This window comes from Ranitomeya imitator, chromosome 10 (assembly GCF_032444005.1).
Source record: "Ranitomeya imitator isolate aRanImi1 chromosome 10, aRanImi1.pri, whole genome shotgun sequence".
Lineage (NCBI taxonomy): Eukaryota > Metazoa > Chordata > Amphibia > Anura > Dendrobatidae > Ranitomeya > Ranitomeya imitator.
In genome coordinates this window covers 135,261,498-135,281,265 of record NC_091291.1, presented here as the reverse complement: position 1 = coordinate 135,281,265, position 19,768 = coordinate 135,261,498, and the positions used below count along the sequence as shown (strand labels likewise).

The window sequence follows — 19,768 nt, the reverse complement described above, 5'->3', positions numbered from 1 at the left end:
TATGCAGCATGAAGCTAGTCACAGGGTCCATGCCACACACAGAGCTGGTACTGTAAAGTGGTGCCGCAAATCCCAGGGGGAAACATACCTTAAAGGGATTAACCAGCACCTCTGACTTCCTAACCTACTGAGGGTTCTGCCATAAAAAGTGCATGTGTCCAATGCTAATTATGGGACAGATGCATACCTTTTGGGCATGAAGCCTTGCAAGCAGCCGATAGCCACCACATCAGCAGCAGTACTTCTCACCCTCCATTCCGGAAGTGCGAGGCGCTGGATAGCTCCCGTTAACTGTATGCAGTACTCACATGTTCCATCTTTCGAAGCAACTTTTCCAAAATTGTGGCAACAGGCAGGGGTTTTGCAGCAATTTTAGTAAAGTGACGTGAATTTACCCCAAACAAACACCAACTTTTCCTGCACACCCTAATAACAGAGAATCCTCACCCTATAATCATGTCTTACATAAACCTACTTGTTCTTCATCATTTCAGTTTCCAAAGTCACAACCACCAAAGGATGCGCCAGCGCGGCAGAATGCAACGGAGAGGACGTCAGCGCATGGGAATCGAAAAAGTACATATGGTGCTGCCAAAACGACTTATGCAACGTATTTCAAAATATGGGCAAGGCTGGGATGGATTTCTTTAATTCACACGCTCCGAAGAGCGACCCGTTCCCGTTCCTGTACGCCGCTGCCCTGGTTCTGTATATTATATATTGTGCTTAGAGACAGTAAATTGCCTTACACAGAGCTGTCCTTTATTGAGTCACTATGGGTGCAGGGAACATGGGCACAAAGCGACAAAAATCGCTGCAAAAAAGCGAAATCCTGAGCAAAATCTGCTGCAAAAATGGATTTTAAATCCTCAGCGCCGGTTGACTTTCTCTGCAACGCGCGCAGGAGATGGTGCCTTTTCGAGACGATTAGCGGGTGATTAACCCCTTTAACACTCAGAAGATTATGAAAATATATTATAGAAGATTATAAAATAAGCTCAGTTCGCAGTATTAATGGCGGCAGTGGTTAGTATTACACAGGATCAGGCACTTTCCAGGTTTCTTTTTTTTCCATATTTTAGGTCCTGTGATGCACAAAGATGCCATGAAACCCGTATGGGATCTGTACCGGCGCCTCCGCTCGGGCAATTTCGGTAAAATCTTTGGCATCCAAAATTAGGAGGAAGATATTTCTATCCTAAAAAGAAAAAACGGAAAGAACAATTTAAAAAGGGATTTTTTTTTTTGTTCTGTAAAACCCTGGCAAAAAAAAAACCTGTACTTTACACTCCCTCCCCGGGTCCAGTACTGAGCCTCCGACGCTGCTCCCAGTGTCTGTTACTGACTGCAGCGCTGACGTCATGTTGACAGCGCTGCAGCCAATCACTGAGCTCAGTGGACAGCACGATCCGCTGAGCTGTAAATGTGACATCAGCGCTGCAGACAATAAAGATGCAAGGGACGGTGGTGGAGTCTCAGCACTGGACCCGGGGAGGGGGAGTAAACACCAGTTTGAGTTGTTGAAATTAGAAAACTCCTTTTTTTTCATTTATAACACGAGACTATAAAAAAAAAAAAAAAAAAACACAAAAACTCTGCACTACAACATATAGCAGATTTACCTGCTGCACCGCTGCCAGTCTTTATTGACCGGGTTGCGGCTCCTCATCTTTAACACAAGCCAATCACTGACCTCCGCAGCTTTGTGCCATCTACCTCTGCATTACTTCTAACGCCAGTGATTGGCTGCAGCGGTAACACTTTGGAGATGGGACGTCACCATGGCAGCACTTTATATAAATACTGTTGGGACACAGGGGCAGGGAAGAAGCGGCGCTACATCCCGGTCACGTACCTGATGAGGTGTAACAACAGCGGAGAGAATAACGCCATCGTCCTCCTCAACAGAATTTGGACAAGGCACAAATATCGGCTCGGAGGGATAATACCCGTCCTCCTTCCACACCTGCAAAATCCAGGACATAAAAAAGGTCAAAAGGTTTATTATTAAGTGATAGACAGTCATATGTGAATAGATGGTAACAACAATGTAAGAATCCAGCTAGAGAGAGAACTCAAGAGTAGGAGTGAATTCAGGCTGCCCTAACCTGGCCTGACTGATAGCTGCAGCTTGTACTGAGCAGTGTGAGGTCTCAGCAGGAATGTGGGACACTGAGGAGCTGACAATCAGGCTAGGTGAGTGGAGATTCCTTGGTACAAAGGAAGGATGCTGATTAGCTGTCAATCAGGTTAGGAGGGAAACAATAATAATAATATTATTTATATAGCGCCAACATATTCCGCAGCGCTTTACAAATTATAGAGGGGACTTGTACAGACAACAGACATTACAGCATAACAGAAATACAGTTCAAAACAGATACCAGGAGGAATGAGGGCCCTGCTGCTCGCAAGCTACAAACTATGAGGAAAAGTGGAGACACGAGAGGTGGATGGTAACAAATGCTATAGTTATTCGGACCGGCCATAGTGTGAGGCTCGGGTGTTCATGTAAAGCTGCATGAACCAGTTAACAGCCTAAGTATGTAGCAGTACAGACAGAGGGCTATTAAAGGGAACCTGTCACCCCCAAAATCAAAGGTGAGCTAAGTCCACCGGCATCAGGGGCTTATCTACAGCACTCTGTAATGCTGTAGAAAAGCCCCCGATGTATCCTGAAAGATGAGAAAAAGAGGTTATATTATACTCACCCAGGGGCGGTCCCGGTCTGGGTCCAATGGGCGTCACGGTCCAGTCCGGCGCCTCCCATCTTCTTACGATGACGTCCTCCTCTTGTCTTCACGCTGCGGCTCCGGCTTACTTTGTCTTCCCTGTTGAGGGCAGAGCAAAGTACTGCAGTGCGCAGGCGCCGGGAAAGGTCAGAGAGGCCCAGCACCTGCGCACTGCAGTACTTTACTCTGCCCACAACAGGGCAGACAAAGTACAACGGAGCCGCAGCGTGAAGACAAGAAGAGAACGTCATCCTATGAAGATAGGAGGCCCCGGACCAGACCGCGACCCCCATCGGACCGGAGCCCCAGGTGAGTATAATCTAACCTCTTTTTCTCATCTTTCAGGATACATACACTTTAACTGCATAAAGTGTATGAGAACATGATGCGAGGAACCTAGTTATGGTTTAAGTTTTTTGAATGGGCCACACAATTAAGTAACAGCTGGAAGTAGGGACAAAGAGGAGATGCCAATTAGGTTGGGTGGGAAGTGATTTAGCAGTGGCAGGGAGGAGGGACGCCGAGGAGCTGCGGCACGGAGGAGGGACGCCGAGGAGCTGCGGCACGGAGGAGGGACGCCAAGGAGCTGCGGTACAGAGGAGGGGCGCCGAGGAGCTGCGGTAGGGAGGAGGGACACCGAGGAGCTGCGGCACAGAGGAGGGACGCCGAGCAGCCAAGTCAGGGAGGAGGGACGCCGAGGAGCTGCGGCACAGAGGAGGGACGCCGAGGAGCCAAGTCAGGGAGGAGGGACGCCGAGGAGCTGCGGCACAGAGGAGGGACGCCGAGGAGCTGCGGAAGAGAGGAGTGACACCGAGGAGCTGCGGCACAGAGGAGGGACACCGAGGAGCTAAGTCAGGGAGGAGGGACACCGAGGAGCTGCGGCAGGGAGGAGGGACGCTGAGGAGCTGCGGCACAGAGGAGGGACGCCGAGGAGCCAAGTCAGGGAGGAGGAACGCCGAGGAGCTGCGGCACAGAGGAGGGACGCCGAGGAGCTGCAGCACAGAGGAGGGACACCGAGGAGCCAAGTCAGGGAGGAGGGATGCCGAGGAGCTGCGGCAGGGAGGAGGGACACACTGTAAGTACCCCAGACTCATGATGTGTAAGAAATCTATTTAATAATTATGCAGTTTGTACTGATAAATGTCTGATCACTGAGACTTTATCCCAATTACTAGAACAGAGCAGTGGTCAAGCACGTGCAGAGCCACTCTATGCAAAGTCTGAGTACAGTGCTTGGCATCGTACATCAGCCATATTGCCCCTGTATGAAGCTGCACCAGGATTGCACAACCGCTGCTCTACCAAGGAGAAACATGGGGCAAATCAGAACCACTATTCTAGCGTTCGGTGGCAGTCCCAACGGAGTGCTCCTTTGCCCAGGGCAGGTGATAAAGGTCTATTAAGGTAACACGGGTCACATATGCGGAATATGCCCGGTTCAGGAATGAGCCACCCAATACAACTCTGTTGCATCCGAGCCATGCTGGCATATAGACAGGATACACCCTAGATGCAAAGACCACATCTATCTTGAGAACCGAAGCAGATACTTGTTACCAGGAATGGAGCTGTGTCTGCACATCCGCGGCTTTCTCCATCCACCTCTACGGAAGCTCTCAGATTATTGAAGAGCCGCGGATGTGCACCGCGTCCCCAATCCTGACAGCGCATGTCTGGCCCATTCTCAGAATACACGCAAGTCCCAGTGGCATACAATAATGTCAGATGGGAGCATGCACCGAAAAGCTTCTGTCATCAAACCCAGGAGAGGGCAGCCGTGCAGGAGCCACATCCAACTCATCGTCACCTTGGCTTTCTTCGTCTCAACATCCATTTTAAGTAAGGAATCCCCCACGAGGTGCTGGAAGCCGCAGCCATAGAAGAATCTGTATTTCTTTGTGTTGTATTTAGCGTAATTTATCTGTGGGAATTCGATTCCACACGAGTCCAGCGTGTGGTCATGGAGATTCTCGTGGGTGCACCATATCTGTGAAAAAAAATAAAAATAAATAAAATCTGTGTCAATAGCTGTGGATTGCCTTGCACCAAAGAAAACTATAGATTTAATTTCCGGCAGATCTCATCCACTGCTACTGTTAAAATTCATCCCTAAAGGGAACATCAATGGCAAAAAACAATGCAGACTTGCAGAAACCATTGCTGCAATTTGTAGTTTTGTGTCCTGCAGTGACCGCTGCGCCATCACGCGCCAAGACAAAAAGGTGCGTCCGGCGATTGGAGCAACATACCCGATGACTCACCCACCTTCCCCTCGCTTTTCTTCGCGGCTATAGCAGATGAGTAGTTTAAGGGCCTGATGGCCAAATCGTCTTTGACGCGGTCGTCCAGAGGGAGGACGAACCGACGCGGGTACGGCTTCGATATCTGTCTTAAAATCTGCAAAGAAAAAAAAAATCTATAAAGATTCTCCTACATAGAATGTAACAATGGCCGCAAAAACAACACCGGCCTCCGCAGGATCTCATCCCTTCCAGGGGGCAGGGGGAATAACGTCTCATCCATTAGTCACCTGTCCTTGAGGACAATCGGTGCCCTCATATTAATGGACATCGTTAATTCCGGTCCCTGATGAATTGCGTGAGATAAGTTTCCCTCTTGATATTCACTAGATGAGGAGTCAGCAATCTGCGATACCACAGCTGGTGTACAACTACAACTCCCAGCATGTCGGCTCTCCAGGCTGGGAGTTGTAGTTTCACAGCAGCTGCAGGTTACCGACTCCTGATCTGGATGGTATTTTTCTGTACATTTCGCCGCAGTGAGAGGGATTTATCTCGGCCCGAGGGATATCACTCCAATATAAAATAATGTCGGCTGCTTCTTCTCCGCAATGTCCCGTATGGTCAGACCGCACCACCTCGGGCGCCTCTCTGTTCCATCTTTACCTTATTCAGATCGTCCCCAGACTTGCGCAGATTTTCCAGCTGGTAGGTGGCAATGGCTGCGCCGTCATCCTGGCAGCAGAGGTCAAGAACAATGCAGCCCTGGTCCTCGTAGGCGTTGATTTGATGAAATGTCGCAAAGGCTTTGGTGTGGAAAGTGGCTGAATGTTTCTGAAGATACAAAGAAAGTGATCAATGACCGGCGACAAAACCATCAACGATGGAACGATAGACCTTCCCAGGACGACATTATGGAGCTGAACCTCATGGACGTGGTGCTGTCAAATATCATCATCTAAAGGGTGGGCTCGTCTTGCTAAATACGTAAAATGGCAAAGTTCTGCTAAAAATAAATTTACTGCTCATTGTGTAGGTTACAGGTCAGTTCGGAAGTCTATCGGGAGTCAGATGTATGCTCCTGAGGATGGGAGGAGTTGTACCCAATGTAGACTATTGTAGATAGGGGACTAATTACTGATTGTTTGGAAAGTCTAGACCCCAAGAGTGAAGGTTGAGCATGTGTATCCTCCGATGCAGTCAGAGATCGGAGAGTGGTGCTCACCAGGTCCCACAGAGAAGACATGGAGCAGAGGTGCACTGGGTCTGTAGAGATATATTTTTGGGAATGAAAGGAGCCTCAGCGATCTGCAAATGATCCCTTATCCTATGTGTAGGGCGTAAATTCTATACTTGGTAGAGTCGCATCTCTTATATAGACCCTTGGACGGGGCATTATCCAAGCATGATCAGGTGCTAACCGAGGGTCTTTGGCATACTCAAATACCATCTTCAAGTCCCCGTGGCTGCACGTCTTGTGGCTATTCAACAGCCGCAACATACAGAAACTGCCAGTTTGCTAGGCACGGGGACTCGAACATATTATTCGAGCACAGCGAAGTCACCCGGTTAGCACCCAAGCATGCTCAGATAACATCTTATCCCAGCACGATCACTCCCTAGTGGTGATCCGATGTCCACATCCACCTCCCACCATAGATGCTTTCTGCTCTCCTCTGCAACCATCACTGCTGCCACATCCAGTGACCTATACACCCGTATATCCACATGGACGTCACTGGAGCTTCCCCAGGCAGGGACTAGACGATCTCGAATTACCCATGTTCTGTTCCGGGGCTGCAACTGTTTGGAGGACAAGTGACCCATGTGAAACCAGATCCATGATGGGGAGAAGGTGCCGTCTGCCAGGGATAGGACGTCTGGCTCTGGACTGAGGGCAATGAGCAAAGAAACATTCCGCTGTCCCGGAGACCCCATCAACCCTTCTAAGAAGAGTAATGTGTGGTAACCAACTCACCGTTCACCCCCAGAAACCTACAGCAATGTAAATTTAAAAAAAAAATACTGGAGTCACCCACGGACATATGTGTATAGCGGAGGCCATTGTGGGAAACACACGTAATGTTTACAGGGCCTTATCTGTGGAGGGAGCAGCACGAATGTGCATTACACGGATGATGTACAGACCATGGATTTCAGTGACGCTTTCCTCCTCCCGTGCTGTCGCTTTGGGAGGTAAACTCCTGCAGGCGGATTCCCCAGCACAGAACCACTTATGGTCCGGGATCCCTGCAGAAAGGTGTGAGATCTTCTGGCCAAAAAGAGTCATCCAATATCCCCTGCATGGACTTCATTAGTGTTAGCACTGATACATGTCAAGCCCCTACGGGTGGTGATTTCTCCGCACCTCTCCGTTGTGTTTACTGATGACGTGGAACACAGTGTTTAGCTGCGGCTCCCAGCTCATGCTTTGCGACATGGCCTTCCCTAGTATCTGGCCCATCAGTATCTTCATTACGTTCAGTCTCAGAGGCTGCTCCACAAACACCACGTAATTCTCACTCATACCTGGGGAAGAGAGAAATATAGGATAAATATCTGTTATATGGCAGTGACACTGCGCAAGGTCCGAGAAGAACAAGGTCCGAGAAGAACAAGGTCCGAGAAGAACAAGGTCCGAGCGGTTGTGAGAATGTGCGCAGGAAAGCTGGCACATGTTAGCATATCTATAGTGGCCACAAGTCCGGGGCTGACAACGGCCTTTATGTCCTGAGATCACACTCTTATAAGGATGCCTGACACCGTACAGCAGACTCACAATCAGAGCAGAATAGAAGCTGCGCAACGGTTGGAAATCCCAGGACTCTTCTCTGGGTAATAAACAGAATGAAACTTCAGATTCCACATTGCAGTACCATCCGTGAGGATGATTGGGGTTTTCTTACCGAAGCTGTGGTAGTACGCAGGTTTCATTTTCTCCTCCGGTTTGATGGAGCAAACAATCTGCGCCCCTTCTAGTGTCTCAGCTGCGCTCGACTTCTGAGGAGGAACCCGAATAATGTTGTAAAGTGTTCCTGTAAAAATAAAAAAAATCATGCAGATTTCATTGCAGCACAGAAGGAGTCAGATTACACCATGTGCTCAGGACGACAACTCCCCTACACTGCGGCCGTGCAGCGCTGCCGGCATATCCTGCCTATAGCATCATCTGTACGGAGACTGGATGTTCTCCCAGATTCGGGTACAATGAGATACATTTTGTAGCACCAATGCCCCTTCAAAAAAGGAGAAAAAAAAAAATCCAGCAGGAGGCCAATAGCTAGACCCCTCCTCTAATAATCCTCAATATAAAAAGCGGAACCCATTTAAGATTCACAGTAACAGCAGGACTATCCATTCTCCCCACCAGGGTGGGCAGCAGACTGCAGCCATCATCATGAAAGGTCCGCTGCATGACCGTCCTCACAACAGGGGCCAAGTCACACGACCAGGCGATCGTATTGTGGCGCTGCTGAGGGGTTATGGAAGCCCAGGTTACTTTGATAGCAGCCTTCAGCTCGTCTGCATTGTTGGGTCTGGTGTCTCATCTTCCTCTCGACAATATTCCATAGATTCTCTATGGGGTTAAGGTCAGGCGAGTTTGCTGCCAATCAAGCACAGTGATACTGTTGTTTGTAAACCAGGTATTGGTACTTTTGGCCGTGTGGACAGGTGCCAAGTCCTGCTGGAGAATGACATTTCCATCTCCAAAAAGCTTGTCGGCAGAGGGAAGAATGAAGAGCTCTAAAATCTCCTGGTAGACGGCTGCGCTGACTTTGGTCTTGATAAAACACAGTGGACCTACACCAGCAGATGACATGGCCCCCAAACCATCATGGATTGTGGAAACTTCACACTAGACCTCAATCAGCTTGGATTGTGGCCTCTCCACTCTTCCTCCAAACTCTGGGACCTTGATTTCCAAATGAAATGCAAAATATACTTTCATCTGAAAACACCTTGGACCACTGACAACAGTCCAGTTCTTCTTCTCCTTGGCCCAGGTAAGACGCTTCTGGCGTTGTCTATTGGTCATGAGTGGCTGACACAAGGAATGTGACACTTGTAGTCCATGTCCTGGACACGTCTGTGTGTGGAGGCTCTTGGAGCAATGACTCCAGCAGAAGTCCACTCCTTATGAATTTCCCTAAAATTTTTGAATGGCCTTTTCTTAACAATCCTTCCACGGCTGCGGTTATGCCGGTTGCTTGTGCACCTTTTTCTACCGCACTTTTTCCTTCCATTCAACTTTCCATTAATATGCTTGGATACAGCACTCTGAACAGCCGGCTTCTTTATCAATGACATTTTGTGGCTTCCCCTCCTTGTGGAGTGTGTCAATGACTGCCTTCTGGACATCTGTCAGGTCAGCAGTCTTCCCCATGATTGTGGAGCCTACTGAGACAGACTAAGGGACCATTGTAGACGCTTAGGAAGCCTTTACAGGTGTTTTTTGTGAATTATTCTAATTTACTGAGATAATGACTTCTGGGTTTTCATTGGCTGTAAGCCATAATCATCAACATTAACAGAAATAAACACTTGAAATAGATCACACTTCTTGTAATGACTAATATAAGAGTTTCACTTTTTGTATTGAAGAACTGAAATAAATTAACTTTTTGACGATATTATAATTTTATGAGAAGAATCTGTGAGTCCTGACTCCAGCAATACAGCGCGGGGACTGGATTAGCACATCAGGATGAGTGCGAATAATAGATAGATATTTAGAAGCATATACACACACATTTTCATACTGCATGTATACACAGTGTTATATTATGTGTCATGGTTGAAAGTGTGATGGACCCTTGAAATTGTCCCAGAAAAAATTATTGCATTACACGTTTATTTCCTGTTTATTGGAACAACAGAAAAAAAAAACAGAGGGGAAAAAAAAGGCAAATTGAACAAAATTTCACACAAAACCCCTAAAATGGGCAGGACAAAATTATTGGCACCCTCGGCTTAATATTTGGTTGCACCCTTTGGAATAAATAACTGCAATCAATCGTTTCCTATAACCCTCCACAAGCTTCTTACTCCTCTCAGCTGGAATTTTGAACCGCTTTTTTTTTTTTGCAAACTGCTCCAGGTCTCTCATATTTCGCCTTCTTCCAACAGCAAATTTAAGATCCCTCCACAAGTGATCAATGGGATTTAGATCCGGACTCATTGCTGCCTCTTCAGAACTCTCAAACGCTTTGTTGCTATCCAGTTATTTGGGGCTTCTTGAAGTATGTTTGTGTTCATTGTCCTGCTGGAAGACCCATGACCTAGGACACAAATCCAGCTTTCTGACACTGCGCACTACATTGTGGCCCAAAATCATTTGATAATCTTCAGATTTTGTGATGCCTTGCACACAGTCAATGAACCCAGTGCCAGAGACAGCAAAACAATTCCAAAACATCTTTGACCTCCACCATATCTGACTGTAGGTACGGTGTTCTTTTCTTTGTAGGCCTCATTCCGTTTTCAGTGAGCAGTAGAAGGATGTGCTTTACCAAAAAGCTGTATCTTGGTCTCGTCTGTCCAAAAGATGCTTTCCCAGAAGGATTTTGGATCACATACATATTGGCAAGCTGCAGTGAAGCTTTTTTATGTCTCTGTATCAGCAGTGGCGTCCTCCGAGGTCTCATTCCATTGCGTTTCATTTCATTCGAATGTCATCAGATAGCATCAGTGTCAACGAAAACTACCTGAGCCTGCAGGACAGCTTAAATGTCTTCGGAACTTGATTGGGCTGCTTATCCACCATCCAGACTATCCCGTGTTGCAACATTTCATCAATTCTTCTCTGTCGTTCACGTCTAGTGAGATTAGCTACATTGCCATGGGTTGTAAACTTCTTGATTATGTTGTTCACCGTGGATAAAGGAACATCAAGACCTCTGGAGATGGACTTGTAACTATGAGAAATTTTATATTTTTCAACAATTTTGGATCTAAAGTCCTCAGACAGTTGTCTTAGTAACAGTAACATACTAAGGCCGAAAAAAGACATTTGTCCATCCAGTTCAGCCTATATTCCATCATAATAAATCCCCAGATCTACGTCCTTCTACAGAACCTAATAATTGTATGATACAATATTGTTCTGCTCCCGGAAGACATCCAGGCCTCTCTTGAACCCCTCGACTGAGTTCGCCATCACCACCTCCTCAGGCAAGCAATTCCAGATTCTCACTGCCCTAACAGTAAAGAATCCTCTTCTATGTTGGTGGAAAAACCTTCTCTCCTCCAGACGCAAAGAATGCCCCCTTGTGCCCGTCACCTTCCTTGGTATAAACAGATCCTCAGCGAGATATTTGTATTGTCCCCTTATATACTTATACATGGTTATTAGATCGCCCCTCAGTTGTCTTTTTTCTAGACTAAATAATCCTAGTTTCGCTAATCTATCTGGGTATTGCAGTTCTCCCATCCCTTTCTTCTCTTTCTGTTCTCCATGCTTCGTAAGGCTCACACAGACACACAATGCAAAGACTGAGTCAACTACTCCCCTTTTTATCTGGTTTCAGGTGTGATTTCCATATTGCCCACACCTGTTACTTGCCACAGGTGAATGTGAACGAGCATCACATGCTGGAAACAAAGTTGGTTCCCTGCAATTTTGCCCGGCCCATTTTGGGGGTTTTGTGTGAAATTATGTCCAATTTGCCTTTTTTTCCCCCTCTTTTTTTTGTGTTGTTCCAATTCACACAAAGGGAAAAAAAAACAGTGTATAACAAAACACAATAATTGTCTGTGTGTATATATAATAATAATAGTCTTTATTTTTATATAGTGCTAACATATTCCGCAGCGCTTTACAGGTTGCACACATTATCATCGCTGTCCCCGTTGGGGCTCACAATCTAGATTCCCTATCAGTATGTCTTTAGAATGTGGGAGGAAACCGGAGTGCCCGGAGGAAACCCACGCAAACACGGAGAGAACATTCAAACTCTCTGCAGATGTTGTCCTTGGTGGGTATATAATTATACACACACATAATGTATATACATGTGTGTAATACATTACGTATATGTGTGCACATACACAGTAAATAAACATATATACTGTATGCATGGCATCATATGACGATCTGGAGCACTCACCCTCTTTTCCATACGAGTTCCCCATGTTGTACGCGGTACCATCCGGGTCATAGTGGGGGTGCGCTGTGGCGCCATTCACTGCAATGAACTTGCTCCAGTTGACCTGTGCACAGCAATAATCACAGAGAGAAGGGGTTAAATGGCAACTTATCTGTCCTTGGTCGCCACCTACTGGTGTCATGGTGGTACTGCATGTAATGGCAAATACTGGGGTGCGGGGGGGAAGGCACTGCAGGGGGCAGCAGGACGGTGTTTGGCTACGGAAGGCCAATCCGACACATTGCAGTAACCTGAATCGCCGACCTTAACTCCACCACAGGGCTGCGCGTTTCTTCCTCTGACTGATCTTTCATTCTGTCTTCAGTGAGGACACGTCTTCCCATCACGGAGATAGTACATGATACTTGGTACTTATGAGACGCTTTGAAATCTCACGGCTTTTGCTGGTACTGTAAAAAGCAGCTTTTAATTTAAATAAAAAAAAATAAAAAATGCTGCAAAAAAATGCAACGTGATATGGCAGAATAACAAGGATGGGTACTTTTTAAAGGTATAAGGGTTTACTGTCAGCGCTCATCACCTTCTCCCGGGTGTCCAAGGTCTCGGGATCCACCTTCCTCATGTAATTGGTTTCAGTGCTGACGTAGAAGTCGCCTTTGTACAGGACGTAGTTCACACTGCAGTTATCGGTTGAGGCTGAGGAAGAGATAAAAGGACGAATGGGAATATAGCTGGAGGGAAGCAAAGTACAGGGTGCATGAAACGTGGATTCCTAAAATAGTGACTCATCCCTTATCCTAAACTTACTGAGCACTGGGACCCCCGGCGATACCGAAAACGGGGCAGCGCAACCCAGGACTCCAGCGCCACAGACCCCATTATTTAACCCATTCTTCCCCAAACCGAGTGATTCCGCAAGCCAAAGGTCAGGCCCCTGTAACTGAAGCTGGGGGTCGGGTTTAAAGACCCCCTTGCTGGGTTTCATGTCGGTGATCGCCGTCACTAAATGCCGCACTTTCCCACCTTCAATGGAAGAATGGAACCGCTGGTGACTTTAATGTATCACTATAATTGCAGGTGATCTTGAGAAAGGGATTAATCCCCAACATTCCGTAAAATGTTGTTTCTAACAGTAACTCCATCATTTCGCTGTAAATCATTGGCTTGGATCTCGGTCATCGTTGTTGCCAGCACGGCTGCCGCTTCCAAGCTTATCCTGCTCCCGGCGATATATTGTGTCCTCCGTCTGGTCCTAAGCGGAGAGACGTAATGAACTTACCGACCTTGAACTTAGACATAAACCGATCGTACAGGGACTTGCAGGGGTCGGGTGCGGCTAAAGTGCCAAACTCGGAGAGGACGATGCGATTGGCGCTCTTATTCTTCGTGTACGAGTCGCTTTGTAGGAACTTGCTCATGTAGGTGACCGATCCATTCTCAATCTTAAAGTTGTGCATCAGAGCCATGCCGTCAAACCAGTGGTTGTACCTGAAACACACGGCGCCTGCAGTGAAGGGAGGTGCAATGAATGGTTAAAGGAGTCGTCGTTTCAGGTGACTGTTCAGACTAAGTTGTACATGAAGAATAACACTTTCTGACCAGAATATGACTTGTATCCTGCATTTGTCCCCTTTGCAGGGTCTATCTATAATTTTCAATGGTCTCTGTGCTAGTGGGTGGAGACTCCCTGCTATGATGTCTCCCATACACAGCACACACAGACACAAGGGACTCCTGCTCTCCTGTCTATCTGCTCAAAAGAAGCATGGAGGACATTATACAGCAGCACTGAGTAGTGCAGCTGTGAATCCAGTACAGAGTTCAGGTAAACTCTTACAAAAAAAAAAAAAAAGCTGCAGTATGAAAGACATTATACATAATTACTGAGCAGAGTAGCTGTGAATCCAGTATGGGGTGGTGAAGTAAAACACTTATTAGAAAAAAGTATAATGAAACACATTGTACAGCAGTATTGATTAGTGTAGATGTGAATCCAGCACAGAGTCGACAAACTCTTAATAAAAAGCTGAAGTATTAAAAACGTTACACATCAATACTGAGCAGCGTAAATGTGAACCCTGCACTGGGTCGAGATAAACTCTTACTATTAAGCAGCAGCATGGAGGACATTATCTCAAACCAGTATAGGATTCACAGCTACACTTTTAAGAGAAAAGCTGCATGAAGTGCATTCAGTACTGAGCAGTGTAGCTGCGAATCCAGGACTAGTATCAGGTAAAACACCTGAACTGCCTTTTTTTTTTTTTTTCTTTACTATGCTCTTCCCTCTCCATAGACGTCTGCAAAGCAATCCTTCAGTGAGCTAGCAGGCCATCTTGTTTGATCATATGTATTTTAGCTGTTATTCAGAGGAGGAGAAGTGGCTCACTGTAAAAGGATTATACTCTCCAATTTACGCTATGTTTATTGTTTTGGACCAATAGATATGTTAAAAGGAGTTTGTCAGCACAAACTGACTGTTCAAACCAAGCACACGCGCCGGATGCACTCTTGATGTGGCAGAACAATTCAGTGCGACTTCACATTTACCAGCCGGGGGCAGATAATTTGAACTGCTCGGCCACACCAAGGGTGCACCTTATTGGAAGAAAGCGTGAGTGAGAGATCGAGCTGATGCTGCCTCAGGAAAGAGCGAGTGGAACAATTAGAACGCTCATTGTGGAAATGCTGATACAAAAGTAGCCAAAAACGTTCTTACTTGTCAGGGCCAAACTCGAACCGGCCGGGGCCATTCCGCAGAAGACTTCCTCTGAGCCACGCCGGGATGGTCCCCGAGACTTTGGTCGGCACGGGCTGCGGGGTTTCCTGCACAGTTTGGAATAATGGAGCGATATATTCCACCTTGGCCTGAGAGGAGACGCTCCTCCAACTTGGGTAGAACTTGTATAGAACTGTAACAATAGAGAACGATTTATTGTTACATTATGAAACTTACCCCTAACTTTAACCCCTCCCCGACTGGGCGGTTTTCTTTTTGTTTCCTTGTTTTAGCCTCCCCTTTTTTGAAGAACTGTTTGTTTTTTTTTGCTAGAATTTTCCATCCATAACCATTCGAGGGCTTGGCTTTTTTTTTTTTTGCTGGACGAATTGTAGTTCCATTTCTGAATAACTTTGTGCAGGAACAAAAAAACAATTTCAAGTGTCGAAAAATGGCGGAAAAAAAAATTAAAAATGTAATTCCTCCATGTTCATTGCAGCGACACCGACCGGAAAATTAGCCCCCGATACAGCGACACCGACCGGAAAATGAGCCCTCGATACAGCGACACCGACCGGAAAATGAGCCCCCGATACAGCGACACCGACTGGAAAATGAGCCCCCGATACAGCGACACCGACCGGAAAATGAGCCCCCGATACAGCGACACCAACTAGAAAATGAGCCCCCGATACAGCGACACCGACTAGAAAATGAGCCCCCGATACAGCGACACCAACCGGAAACAGCGACACCGACCGGAAAATGAGCCCCCGATACAGCGACACCGACCGGAAAATGAGCCCCCGATACAGCGACACCGACTAGAAAATGAGCCCCCGATACAGCGACACCAACTGGAAAATGAGCCCCCGATACAGCGACACAGACCGGAAAATGAGCCCCCGATACAGCGACACCGACTGGAAAATGAGCCCCCGATACAGCGACACCGACTGGAAAATGAGCCCCCGATACAGCGACACCGACTGGAAAATGAGCCCCCGATACAGCGACACCAACCGGAAAATGAGCCCCCGATACAGCGACACAGACCGGAAAATGAGCCCCCGATACAGCGACACCGACTGGAAAATGAGCCCCCGATACAGCGACACCGACTAGAAAATGAGCCCCCGATACAGCGACACCGACTGGAAACAGCGACACCGACCGGAAAATGAGCCCCCGATACAGCAACACCGACTAGAAAATGAGCCCCCGATACAGCGACACCGACCGGAAACAGCGACACCGACCGGAAAATGAGCCCCCGATACAGCGACACCGACCGGAAACAGCGACACCGACCGGAAAATGAGCCCCCGATACAGCGACACCGACCGGAAAATGAGCCCCCGATACAGCGACACCGACTGGAAAATGAGCCCCCGATACAGCGACACCGACCGGAAAATGAGCCCCCGATACAGCGACACCAACTAGAAAATGAGCCCCCGATACAGCGACACCGACTAGAAAATGAGCCCCCGATACAGCGACACCAACCGGAAACAGCGACACCGACCGGAAAATGAGCCCCCGATACAGCGACACCGACCGGAAAATGAGCCCCCGATACAGCGACACCGACTAGAAAATGAGCCCCCGATACAGCGACACCAACCGGAAAATGAGCCCCCGATACAGCGACACAGACCGGAAAATGAGCCCCCGATACAGCGACACCGACTGGAAAATGAGCCCCCGATACAGCGACACCGACTGGAAAATGAGCCCCCGATACAGCGACACCAACCGGAAAATGAGCCCCCGATACAGCGACACAGACCGGAAAATGAGCCCCCGATACAGCGACACCGACTGGAAAATGAGCCCCCGATACAGCGACACCGACTAGAAAATGAGCCCCCGATACAGCGACACCGACTGGAAACAGCGACACCGACCGGAAAATGAGCCCCCGATACAGCAACACCGACTAGAAAATGAGCCCCCGATACAGCGACACCGACCGGAAACAGCGACACCGACCGGAAAATGAGCCCCCGATACAGCGACACCGACCGGAAACAGCGACACCGACCGGAAAATGAGCCCCCGATACAGCGACACCGACCGGAAAATGAGCCCCCGATACAGCGACACCGACTGGAAAATGAGCCCCCGATACAGCGACACCGACCGGAAAATGAGCCCCCGATACAGCGACACCAACTAGAAAATGAGCCCCCGATACAGCGACACCGACTAGAAAATGAGCCCCCGATACAGCGACACCAACCGGAAACAGCGACACCGACCGGAAAATGAGCCCCCGATACAGCGACACCGACCGGAAAATGAGCCCCCGATACAGCGACACCGACTAGAAAATGAGCCCCCGATACAGCGACACCGACCGGAAAATGAGCCCCCGATACAGCGACAACTAGCAGAAGATGAGCCCCCGATACAGCGACATCGACCGGAAACAGCGACACTGACCGGAAAATGAGCCCCCGATACAGCGACACCGACCGGAAAATGAGCCCCCGATACAGCGACACCGACCGGAAAATGAGCCCCCGATACAGCGACACCAACCGGAAAATGAGCCCCCGATACAGCGACACCGACTAGAAAATGAGCCCCCGATACAGCGACACCGACTAAAAAATGAGCCCCCGATACAGCGACACCGACCGGAAAATGAGCCCCCGATACAGCGACAACTAGCAGAAGATGAGCCCCCGATACAGCGACACCGACCGGAAAATGAGCCCCCGATACAGCGACACCAACCGGAAAATGAGCCCCCGATACAGCGACACCGACCGGAAAATGAGCCCCCGATACAGCGACACCGACTCGAAAATGAGCCCCCGATACAGCGACACCAACCGGAAAATGAGCCCCCGATACAGCGACACCAACCGGAAAATGAGCCCCCGATACAGCAACAACTAGCGGAAGATGAGCCCCCGATACAGCGACACCGACTAGAAAATGAGCCCCCGATACAGCGACACCGACCGGAAACAGCGACACTGACCGGAAAATGAGCCCCCGATACAGCGACACCGACCGGAAAATGAGCCCCCGATACAGCGACACCAACCGGAAAATGAGCCCCCGATACAGCGACACCGACTAGAAAATGAGCCCACGATACAGCGACACCGACCGGAAAATGAGCCCCCGATACAGTGACAACTAGCGGAAAATGAGCCCCCGATACAGCGACACCGACCCCGACCGGAAACAGCGACCGGAAAATGAGCCCCTGATACAGCGACAAGTAGCGGAAAATGAGCCCCCGATACAGCGACAACTAGCGGAAAATGAGCCCCCGATACAGCGACACCGACCGGAAAATGAGCCCCCGATACAGCGACAACTAGCGGAAAATGAGCCCCCGATACAGCGACAAGTAGCGGAAAATGAGCCCCCGATACAGCGACACCGACCGGAAAATGAGCCCCCGATACAGCGACACCGACCGGAAAATGAGCCCCCGATACAGCGACAAGTAGCGGAAAATGAGCCCCCGATACAGCGACACCGACCGGAAAATGAGCCCCCGATACAGCGACACCGACCGGAAAATGAGCCCCCGATACAGCGACACCGACCGGTAAGTAAGGGGAGTGACGAGGGGCACAGTGACATAAACCTGCTAGTAAATAACGCGCTGTGTGCACAATGGTCAGTATAATTCCGCTACCTGGGTACAATGCGACTTATCCAGGACAATGTGCCCAGAACTGAGGGCAAGAACCTGCAGCAATGACAGGAGCTGCACCTGCCGGGACTTGGTGATACAGACCACACTCAGGGCTGCACTTCCACCTTCCGCACTATAGAGAGCACTTCAAGGGATTGTTTATGACCCCGGAGGGCGAGCGTCTGAGCAGAGCAGTCGGCTGTATGAAGCAGGAGGAATGTCCTGGCTGCATTAGTGAGAGCACAATTACCTGTCGCCCGCAGCGCCCGATCATTACTGCACAACACCCGCATAGCTCAGCTGCGACAGAATCTCGAAGAAAAGCAAACAAAGCGCTCTTCTCATTGGCTCCTGCCTCTGTTAATCAACCTTGCCTCCTGATTGGCGAATGAAATGGGAGCGCTTTTTGCCGGACACGCCCCTCACAGTCACAGGGAGCAGGACTAGAGGAGAAGCTGAGAAGTAGAGCGCGCCGGCAGGAGGAGGAGGATGATTGCGGCGTTATCACTGCGGCTCTGTGTGCTGCGTTATCACTGCGGCTCTGTGTGCTGCGTTATCACTGCGGCTCTGTGTGCGGCGTTATCACTGCGGCTCTGTGTGCGGCGTTATCACTGCGGCTCTGTGTGCGGCGTTATCACTGCGGCTCTGTGTGCTGCGTTATCACTGCGGCCCTGTGTGCTGCGTTATCACTGCGGCCCTGTGTGCTGCGTTATCACTGCGGCTCTGTGTGGCAGCGTTATCACTGCGGCTCTGTGTGCTGCGTTATCGCTGCGGCTCTGTGTGCGGCGTTATCACTGCGGCTCTGTGTGCTGCGTTATCACTGCGGCTCTGTGTGCGGCGTTATCACTGCGGCTCTGTGTGGCAGCGTTATCACTGCGGCTCTGTGTGCGGCGTTATCACTGCGGCCCTGTGTGCGGCGTTATCACTGCGGCTCTGTGTGGCAGCGTTATCACTGCGGCTCTGTGTGCTGCGTTATCACTGCGGCTCTGTGTGCTGCGTTATCACTGCGGCTCTGTGTGCGGCGTTATCACTGCGGCTCTGTGTGCGGCGTTATCACTGCGGCTCTGTGTGCGGCGTTATCACTGCGGCTCTGTGTGGCAGCGTTATCACTGCGGCTCTGTGTGCGGCGTTATCACTGCGGCTCTGTGTGCGGCGTTATCACTGCGGCTCTGTGTGCGGCGTTATCACTGCGGCCCTGTGTGCGGCGTTATCACTGCGGCTCTGTGTGCTGCGTTATCACTGCGGCTCTGTGTGCTGCGTTATCACTGCGGCTCTGTGTGCTGCGTTATCACTGCGGCTCTGTG

General features: G+C 49.2%; 1 protein-coding gene and 1 long non-coding RNA gene across 3 annotated transcripts in view; one reads left to right on the top strand and one right to left on the bottom strand.

Annotated features, from left to right (window-relative positions):
• LOC138652041 (uncharacterized) overlaps positions 1–19,768 on the top strand; it is a 566,979-nt gene that overhangs the window by 461,234 nt on the left and 85,977 nt on the right. The window lies entirely within an intron of this gene.
• BCO2 (beta-carotene oxygenase 2) lies at positions 741–18,817 on the bottom strand. Of its 2 annotated transcripts, none has more exons than XM_069741452.1 (12): positions 18,715–18,817; positions 14,798–14,990; positions 13,358–13,566; positions 12,659–12,774; positions 12,079–12,181; positions 7,879–8,007; positions 7,341–7,501; positions 5,639–5,806; positions 4,998–5,129; positions 4,540–4,719; positions 1,856–1,966; positions 741–1,198 (listed from the first exon to the last, which is right to left on the bottom strand). In XM_069741452.1, exons 1-12 carry the CDS (start codon positions 18,755–18,757, stop codon positions 1,079–1,081), a joined length of 1,665 nt encoding a protein of 554 aa, XP_069597553.1. In that variant the 5' UTR covers positions 18,758–18,817; the 3' UTR covers positions 741–1,078. The 2 variants fall into 2 exon arrangements, with proteins under 2 accessions (XP_069597553.1, XP_069597554.1); XM_069741453.1 differs by having other exon boundaries at positions 13,358–13,582; positions 18,715–18,810.